A 10,109-nucleotide genomic window follows, 5' to 3' on the forward strand; every position below is an offset into this window, starting at 1 on the left:
CCGCCTCACTTCTGCCAGTTTTGGTCTGTCCTGCAGATTTTCACTTCCCAGTTGAGTTACAGTATTGTGTCAAAATCTAAATGCAGGCTTGATTAGTACTGCTTTGCATGCATGTATTTGTGTTTTTCACTGCTAAATTCAGATATTTCCCCTGTTTTAGAATGGTTACTTATGTGTTGGCTGTACGTTGTTTTCTGTACCTCAGGTATGCAACTTGCCTGCTCGCCTTTTGCATCTAAGATCAACCAAACAGATCTTACAGAAGTCAGTGCCTCTTTTTTAAAGTCCGCTAATAAGTAAGGTAGCCATGGGTGATAGAAATCATTGTGGACATATTCACAAGGCTGCTGTTTTATGTGATGGGGGGGGGAAATGGCCAAGTGTTTTCTGCACAGTTTTCTGCACACATTTCCTATAAAGCAAAGGTCATTCGTCAGTTGGTCACAGCCTTCGAGTGGGAGACTATTCAGTGAATGCTTCCAGTGCTGTAGGCTGATCCCATTGGTCACTCAATGGATGCATCTAAAAGTTGGTTACACCATGGCTTTGGTTTTGCTTTCTCGTAATGCTTCTTAAATAGGTGCTGTGGTTTCTATAGAGCAAAGTGGACTTCCAGACGATGTTGGAGGAACAACAGAGGCGCCACATAGCAACACTGCATAGCTGCTGCTTGTGGTTCCCCTTAACATTTCTGGAACCTCAAGGAGAAGGCCTCGTAGGTCTCTCCCACCTCAGGAAGAATCGTATTGACTCTAGGAGCTTTGGATGTATTCTTTAGCAAAACCCAGTCCTGTTTTGGCACTCCAGACAAGCCATTGGAGACAAGGGGTTTTGTGTAACTTCTTTGGGAAGGGGGGGGGGGGAGGAAAGGGAAGGATGGGAGGAAAACAGAGGAGGCTGCCTATCAGTGGGATTTCCCCTCACACTCTCTCTCTTTACCACCCCTCCTCCTGCAGGTCCATGGTGGCGGTGTGACACCCATCCGAGGGGAGAGCGCAAGAAGACCGCGTGGAGGCCTGCGCCCGTGAAGGATGCTGAAGAAAAGCAGTCTGGTTCTCTGGGGCGTGGTGCTTTTTGTGGCCTGGAATGCCCTGATCCTGTTCTTCTTGTGGACCCGGCCTCAGTCTCTCTCCGACCACAGCCATCTCACCGAGGAGGTAATCCGCCTGGCTCAGGATGCCGAATCGGAGCTAGAGCGCCAGAAGGACCTCTTGCAGCAGATCTACCGTTACAGTGCCCTCTGGAGCAGGAGGAAGGCTAGCGAGGCCAAGCTTCACCCACCAGTTGCTGCATCGGCCCAGCCTTCCACGGCCGCTCCTTTGTCCCACCACTCTCAAATCTCCCCAGATGCTGTACTGCCAGTGCTGGTAATCGCCTGCGACCGCAGCACAGTCCGCCGTTGCCTCGACAAGCTGCTGCATTACCGTCCCTCACAGGAGCGGTTCCCCATCATCGTGAGCCAGGACTGCGGACACGACGAGACGGCCAGGGTAATCGCCTCCTATGGAGACGCCATCATGCACATCAAGCAGCCCAATCTGAGTGACATCCCTGTGCCCACTGATCACCGCAAGTTCCAGGGCTACTACAAGATCGCCCGGCACTATCACTGGGCCTTGAGCCAGGTTTTTCGGACCTTCCAGTACCAAGCAGCCATTGTCGTGGAAGATGACCTGGAAGTGGCTCCGGACTTCTTTGAATACTTCCAGGCAGCCTTTCCTCTCCTGCTGGCTGACCCGACCCTTTGGTGTGTCTCTGCCTGGAACGATAATGGCAAGGAGCAGATGGTCGATGCGGCCCATCCGGATCTCCTCTACCGTACAGATTTTTTCCCCGGCCTGGGCTGGCTTCTGCTGTCTGACCTGTGGAACGAGCTGGAGCCCAAGTGGCCCAAGGCCTTCTGGGACGACTGGATGCGGCAGCCTGAGCAGCGGCAGGGCCGTTCGTGCATCAGGCCTGAAGTGTCGCGCACCATGACCTTTGGCCGCAAGGGGGTGAGCCACGGTCAGTTCTTTGACCAGCACCTGAAGTTTATCAAGCTCAACGACCACTTCGTGCCTTTCACCCAGATGGACCTTTCTTACCTCAAGAAGAATGAGTATGACCGCTCATTCCTGGACCAAGTCTACGGTGCCCCTGAACTGCGGGTCGAAGAGCTGCAGGGTAACCGGCGCCGGGAGTTGGGCACCGTCAGAGTGCAGTATACCACCCGGGACTCCTTCAAGGCCTTTGCCAAGGCCCTGGGCGTCATGGACGACCTCAAGTCGGGAGTGCCTCGTGCCGGCTACCGGGGCATTGTCAGCTTCCTTTACCAAAGCCGGCGTGTTTACTTAGCACCCCCTTCTGACTGGACAGGCTATGACCCCAGCTGGAGTTAGCAGCTGGTGATCCTGAAGCATGCTGGACTCTAGAGGGGGAGGGGGGGTGCTTGAGGCGGGGAGGGAGGGGAGGGAGACTCTATGTATTTCCTGTGTGGCATTCGAGTGCATTCCAGAGATGAGGCTTGTTTTTGTGCACTTAAAATACTGGATAGGGTGGGATGGGTGGTTAGAGATATTCTGATGCCCCAGCCCAGGGGATGAGGTGGAGCCTTCTGAGTGGTCTCGGTTTTTCTCTCCAGTGCCTATCCTCCTTTTTTTTTCCCCTTCCTCTCTCTTTTTCTTTTTTTGATGTGGCGGTCCGTTTACTTGTTGGGCCCTGGGTGGCTTCTCCAAGTGGGTGATTTGAGGTCAAAGCCAACACTCAACCAAAGCAGGAACCCGCTGAGGTTCCCCCAGCTTCATTGGCGCTATGGTGGTTCTGAGCAACTGGCGGCTCAGCAAACCGAATGCAACCCCATCGGCTTTGTGTAGCGACCCTCCATGGTGGTCTGCATGTGAAGGTGGAAGACGGATTGGTTGTCTGCCGTGCTGGGCTGATAACACTGCTCAGTTGGTGCAGAGGCCTGATCTGTAGGGAGGGAACAAGGAACTCTTCTCACCCCTTGGCTACCCAATGAGTTCTCATCTGAAGTACAGGCTTCCTTTTGGTGATCATTAAGCCCCTTTGAAAGATCATCTTTATTGACCACGTTGGCCTCTTTTGCTTGGGCATCCCGCTGGGTGGTCAAATGACTACTTCAGCCATCTTGGATGGGATGGTGGGGAAGAGGAGGGCCCTGATAAATGCCAAGTGACCAGCATTCAGTAGATCTGGAGAGGCGAGCCGTGCCAGCTGCTGTCACCTGGAGTTTAAAGGAGGCTGGGGCAAGGGGAGCTCCCATGCTGGGGCCTGCTCACTGTAGTCCGAATGTTCACTTTGAAAGAGGCAGCCACTTTTGTCACAGCTATCTTCATTCTCTTTGCCGGTCCTGAGATGCACACGGCCGTCGCTTGACTCTCGGCGCTTCTCAAAGGAACATCCAGTCAGCTGGCCAGATAAACAGAACCTTCCTGGGTTGTAGCATTTCGTACGGCAGGTCCGGGAATTAACGGTCTGAAAGCCTCCCTGCGTGAATATGTGTGTGGAACCAGCATGTTGGTGAGAGGGTTGTGAGCTAGTTCCCCCCCCCGCCGGCATGCTAGGGGTGTGTGTGTGCGTTTGTGTGAAATATTACACACACAAGAGTATTCAAATCCCGGCTTCCCCCATCTGCAGTCTGAAATGCTAATGTGGAAGATGGGTTGTATCCTGTGGCATTTCTGGTTGTCTCTCAGCTCTTGAGTATCTTCTGTAGCCACATAATAGAAAAGCTGCACAGTGTTCAAGGGGAGGCTAACTCACTATGGTCCAATAGGTGGTAGGAAGGAGATGTGGGGCCCCCCCACAGGGCTGCCTTAATTCTGCTCGGTGGGGAGCAGTGTTCTTTCCTGAACAAATCTCACTGTAGGGGCAGTGCTCTGTCGTCAATAAACCCGATTGCATTGCTTGCCCCTTGGTGGCATTTCCTCGAAAGTAGTTTTTTCTGGCTACCGCATTAGACCTGGTCACCGCCACATCAGTGGGAGGAATCGGGGGGAGGGGGGGGAGAGAATTCCCGGGACATCAGAAGGGGCTCCCTAGTACGGGGGCCCAGCCTTAGTCAGTGGTGCGGAACCCCCCTTCTCCATCCTAGTCTCTAGGAGGGGCTGCTAAGCTGATCCAGAGCGCTGTGGAGAGGTGAGTGTGGGGATGGGGCTTCAGAACTCATTTGGCCAAAATTCAGACCACACCAAAGGGTAATATTTTGTTTGGATGCTGTATTACTTTTGTCTTTTCTTTTTCTTTTAAAAAAAACAACAACAACAAACCTGTCCCCATGGTGAGTGGAGGACAAAAGACGCTGTCTCTGCTTTGGAACTGGATTTCAGTCAGGGACTTCCTGTGAATCAGATTCAGCAAAGTGTGTGTGTGTGTTGTTGTGTGTTGGGGGGAGGAGGAGGTCTTCCTTCCACTTCTTTCTTCGAGTGACTGATGGTGGGAGGACAAGATATGGTGCCTTGGGGTGGGGATGGGGAGACTACAACAAATGGTTTGATTTCTCTAGTTTGCTTTTAGCTATGATCTGGCAAGCACCAGCATCTCCAGGGAAGGAGGGTTGTGCTATTGAGGGCGTAACTGCTAAAGGGCGATTCGTTTCAGAGGGTGGACCTCAATTAAGGGATACGTATGGATGAGGGGTTGTTGGAAAGGATTCTGTTTGAGAAAGGAATAATGTGGGAACAGAATTTGCCTTCGTATGCATGGATGGTTGTCTTTTTAGAGTGGAGGAAGGCCTTCAAGGAGGAGATCCCTTCTGAACTTCCTGCATTTTTACTTGAGCGTACAAGAATAGGAATGATCTCCTGGAGAATGGAGGAGAAGTGCGTGTGTTGGATTTCCCATCTGGTGCCCCCCACCAAGTCTTAACCCCAGCTCCTGGAATCTTCGGCCAGGGTCCCGCTGCATCAGAACTAGAAGCGACTCCAAGGCTGTTCTCCCATGTGGCTGTACGTCCCGATCACAGAGGAACACCGCCAACAATGAACCCCCTCATCTGTGAAAGACAGCTGTGGGCGGGGGTGTCGTCGTAGTGGGTGGGTGTCCCTGGGGAGGGATTGTTTTCTGCTCCCGTCTGCTTCCTCCTCCCATCCCGAAGGGTGCAGGCGCCAAGTCAGAATTCCTGAGCAGAGCAGGTAGGAGGAGGAGGTGGCCAGCGAAGCTGCCTCTCTTCCGCCACGTCAGCTCACCTTGCCTATTACACCTCCGCCCGCTTTCCAGGAAGGGGTCAGTCCATCCCTCTGTGGGACTCTGAAGGGTTTCTCCGTCACGTACACTTTCCCCCCGCTGTTGCCACCAAAGGTGGCAGATGGACAGTGTTTTAAGAAACTGACTCAGCCCTTCTCCTCCTGTATAAAAAGAGCCCGATCCACGATGACTTCTCTCCCCTTCCTCCCCTCTCCTTTTTTGGATGGCATGATCCTGTGTAAGTGCTTCATTCATACCATCTGTCGCCCATCCTTCCTCCTGTGGTGTTTTGTTCTAGCTCATGGTGCTATTTCCCTCCTTTTCCATTCCAGGCAGTAGGTTTCGGTGAAGAGCAATGGGAAGAGGTCAGTGGAGACCTCAAGAATGAGAGCAAGATTCTGGGTCCCTGGGGGAGGAGGTGGGGATTCAATCACTAGTAGCCTTCAAGGTGTCCCCCTTCCCCCTCCCCTAGCCTCCTCCCACTCACGGAGCTGTCTGTCTGGAAATGATTACCAGCTTGAAATAAAACTGTGCAAATTTGGGGCAGGGGGAGCAATGCTGTTTTGCTGGAGAGATGCTCTTTTAATGTCCAAATTTCAACCTGTGAAAGAAGAGTTCAAAAATGCAAAAACTTATTTTCCAGAATGAAATAAGAATAATAAAAAAATATATACTGGCTCTTTTCCAACAAACCATGTCTCTGGTTGCTGTTGAGTCATTTAGTCTATGCCTAGATCAGTCCACGGGGTGTTAAGCAAGCAGGCCTTAAAGACACAAGCAGGGGCTGGTTGGTTCAGACCAGGGATCCATCTGGTCCAGTCTTTTGTTGCTGAGAGAAAGCTTGAAGGGGGGCTGCTTGTGGGAATCTCACAAGCACGGGGCCCCACAGGGATTGTGCGACTAGAAGTGTGCAGCTGGAGTAAAGCCATGCAGCCTTTCGAGTGCGGAGTTTGATTTTTAGCCATGGTAACTGTTCTTCATCCTCTTACGAGTAAACCTGAGATGTGAAATGAAGGACTGTGGCTTTGGACTGTGCTAACATCAGTGGGGGGGGGGTTATACCAGTGACGCCTTGATCTTTACACTCTTAATTTGGCTTGGAATTGTGCTGTCCCTCCTACTGGAGGCATCCCGTGCCACTGCAGAATTGGCACCGAAGCATGAGATTGGATGCAGAAAATGTGGATTCGGGGAAATGGACGGTTTTAAAGGAAACTACAAGAATAAGCTTAAAGATTTCCTGGGTGGCAGTCACTGGTGAAATCTCCAAAGCCGTTGAGCAGCACAGCTTGGAGGCCTTTGACCGTGATTCCCGTGCACTGAACATGTCTGTCCTTCATGACTGTGGTTTTCCATACCTCCATCCCACCTGTCCTCATTTACCTTCTGCTTCTTCTCGAGTCCTTTACCACCGCCACCCCCATTCAAATACTTTGCAATCTGAAGTTTATGCAAAATGACTGCTGATTTGCATAATTTAGTCCCGTTGGCAGACAAGACCTCCCAAACATCTGCATTGAAAATTGTCATATTTGAATGAGAATGTGGCAGGCTTTTAATGTTTCGGGAGTTGCAGCCTACGTTCTGGTGTTGCAAGGGCCCCCCCCCCCTTACCTATTCTTTCCTTCATCCTTTGCCAGAGGGATCCAGTTTTTGGACACAGACATACTTCTTGCAAGGCTTGGATCTGGCGGGGGGGGTGCCATTTGTTGCTGGAGAATATCAGTGCTTCTAAATGAAGCTGCCCCACTTCTGCCTTCCAGAACGGCTCATTGTCTTGGAGGTGGCTCTGGCCAGGAGGTGGTTTTGCTTGCAGTGAGTTGGATCCTGCTGGAGTTTCTGCTTGATTTCATCTGGTTCCCCTGTTCAGAACACCTACCCCCCCCACACACACGCTGCACCCCTTTTCTCTACGTGGATAGTCTTTTTGTTGATCCCTAGCAGAAGAGCTGGCATGATAACAGCCCACTCAGCATTCCCAGGCCACTTTGGGTGGGGCAGTTATAGTCACAAACATTATAGGGATGCTTCTGGCTCGCTTTGTTTTGTTTCTGAAGTCATTTCTGTGATAGCAAAGTGTTAAGCCTACGTTTCCACCCTACTTGTACCTCTCTCTTTTTTGGTGGCTTTATTTCTCAAAGTGTACTTTTCTTAAGGAAACAGGGCAGCTGGTGCTGGGGAAAGAGCAAGTTCATTCAATAGCTCCTGAGCCTGGCAGGTGAGTGAAGAGCTGGGCTTGCCCATCTTCCCCACCTTTTTCCCTCCTCAAATCACACAGCCAACTTATGGCAACCCCCGTTGGGTCTTCAAGGCAAGAGACTCCAGAGGTGGTTTCCCTGTTGCCTGCCTCTGCATCGCACCCCTGGTGTTCCTTGCTTTTCTCCCATCCAAATACAGACCAAGGCTGACCCGGCTTAGCTTCCAAGATCTAATGAGACTGAGCCAGCCTGGGCCGTCTAGGTCAGGGCTGTCCACCAATAGACAACCGGTCGTGGTGGGCCTGTATCCTGTCACTCCGCTGAGCAAAGTTTGAAGCCTTCCTCCAACTTACCTGGTTCTTCGTCTAGCATGAAGTGAGATACATGCCAGTCTGTGGAGCGCTCAGAAGCAATCTAGAAAGGCGAAGTGCTTCACACACCTCCTCTTGCAATCGATATGACAGCCCTGTAAACCAGGTCGGTATTCTCCAGTATTCTGTCAGCCCACCTTCAGCGTTCTCAGCATCTCTTGCAGTGAATGCAGATGGGATTTCGTTGACGTGAAGTCCGTCAGCAAGGGAATCACTTCAGCCTCTGAGCTCCTGTACAAAAACTCTTGGAGAAGAGATGCAAAGCAAAAAAAGGCCTCAAACCTCTACGAACCTTCTCTTGCATGGCCCAAGCTTCCAGGCAGCTTAAAACATCACTGACAATGAAAGGGGGTGGCTTTTAAAAAGTCAGGAGAAAAGAACGTTTCCCAACTAAAACTGGCTATGAAAGGGAATACAGCCCGTGCCTGTTCCAAGGAAAAGGATGTGGTTGTGCTTCTCCAAATAGTCTTGTGTTTAAAAGTAGGTGGTAGTATAACTAGGTCAACACGGATGAGGGATTCCTTCGCAACAATTTAAAATGCTCTCCTCTACCTTGGAGGAGCTTCCTGAATGGGATGTGCTTTCAGCCAGCTTCAGGACCTTCCATGTCAAAAGACAAAATGTTACGTCGAGAGTGTACCACTTTTTATCTTTGGGGGGGGGGGTTTACAGAGCATCCTTTACCTACTTGCTGTAAGGAGGAGGAGGGCTGGTTTTTATACCTTGTTCTTCACTACCCAAAGGAGTCTCAGAGCAGCTTACATTCTTCCCTTCCCCTCCCCACAACAGACACCCTGTGAGGTAGGTGGGGCTGAGAGAGCTCTGAGAGAACTGCTCATGAGAGAACAGCTATGAGAGTGTGACTGGCCCAAGGTCACCCAGCTTACTGCATGTGGAGGAGTGGGGAATCAAACCAGGTTCTCTGGATTAGAGCCCACTGTTCTTAACCACTACACCACACGGAAATCACAGCATTTCATTACCTGGTATGGATCAGCCTGTGTTGGTATGGTATGGTGATCATCTCTACAGGCTCTTGATTAGCCCATTTTATACGCTAGAGAATCAGAAAGGACGGGTCCCAACATCTGTGCTACCCCCCTCCTTCCCACCTTAAAGACACAACTGTCCACCAGGCAGTAACATACAATGCTCCATCTATCATGGCCTTGAGTACATGCACTGAAACAGATGTTGACCCAAATGGTTCCAGATGTTTCCTGCCAACAGGCCAACCTCACTGTATGGAACAGGAACAAGGGGGGGGAGAAAAAAAATTCCATCCTGACTCGAGCTTGATCAATCAGCTACTGATCAATCTTGTCATCTTCCTGTTACAAAAGGGATTCAGCTGAGGGGGGGGGGGGTTGTGCACGGTGCAGCAGCTGAACATGTGTTTTTATACCCAGAAGGTCTCCAATCTAGACTTTAGCAGCTCCAATTAAAGCAGTTTCCAGTGGCAGGTTATGGGAAGCTCTTTCTCTGCCTCAGGCTCTGGAGAGCTGCTGCTAGATCAGGGTAGGCAATATGCTGAGCAAGATGAACTCGTCAGCTGACTCAGTATAAAGCTGCTTCCTGTCCTTTGAGGAAGGCAGGGGTGGGGGGACTTGAGTACATTTCAATAACTATGCCTTAAAGAATGCCACATCACCAAGGTAAGGCTCAAATCAAGCCCATTTGGAGTCATGCTCAAGGTAGGTGTCAACTTTTCCCTGCTTTCTAATTTGGTATACAAATCTGAATAATTCTAGCTTGGGGGGGGGGGTCCCAGGAAAGAACACATCGATAACTAAATCCTAACTATATTATACTGCAAATTTAAGAAGAGCCTTGCTGGATCGGACCAGTGGTTCATGTAGTTCAGCATCCTGTCTCACATAGTGGCCAACCAGGTATGCTGGAGAGCTAACAACAAGGCATAGAGGCTGAGACCTTCTCATGATGTTAAGAACATAAGAAAAGCCAATGTTGGATCAGGCCAATGGGCCATCCAGTCCAACACTGTATCACAAGTGGCCAAAACCCAGGTGCCATCGGGAGGTCCACCAGCAGGGCCAGAAGCCCTCCCACTGTTGCCCCCCCCCCCCCCCCCCAAGCACCAAGAATACAGAGCATCACTTGCCCCAGACAGAGTGTTCCACCTATACCTTGTGTCTAATAGCCACTGTGGACCTCTGCTCCATATGTTTATCCAGTTTCCTCTTGAAGCCATCCATGATTGTAGCTGCCGCCACTGCCTGTGACAGTGAATTCTTTGGGTGAAGAAGTACTTCCTTTTATCCGTTCTAACCCGACAGCTCAGCAATTTAATTGAGTGCTCACAAGTTCTTGTACTGTGAGAAAGGGAGAAAAGTAC

At 50.8% G+C, this 10,109-nt stretch overlaps 1 protein-coding gene across 4 annotated transcripts in view; it reads left to right on the forward strand.

The window, feature by feature from the left end:
• Nucleotides 1-2,378, forward strand: part of MGAT1 (mannosyl (alpha-1,3-)-glycoprotein beta-1,2-N-acetylglucosaminyltransferase) — a 44,794-nt gene extending 42,416 nt beyond the window's left edge. For all 4 annotated transcript variants that reach the window (XM_015424980.1, XM_015424981.1, XM_015424982.1 and 1 more), the window contains one exon: nucleotides 957-2,378. In XM_015424980.1, coding sequence (XP_015280466.1) covers nucleotides 1,032-2,378 — 1,347 coding nt within the window. In that variant the 5' untranslated portion in view covers nucleotides 957-1,031. The remainder of the gene's footprint in view (nucleotides 1-956) is intronic.
• Nucleotides 2,379-10,109: the final 7,731 nt, after the last annotated feature.

Source organism: Gekko japonicus, unplaced genomic scaffold, assembly GCF_001447785.1.
Source record: "Gekko japonicus isolate JY-2015 unplaced genomic scaffold, Gekko_japonicus_V1.1 scaffold2045, whole genome shotgun sequence".
In the NCBI taxonomy this organism is placed as follows: Eukaryota; Metazoa; Chordata; class Lepidosauria; order Squamata; family Gekkonidae; genus Gekko; species Gekko japonicus.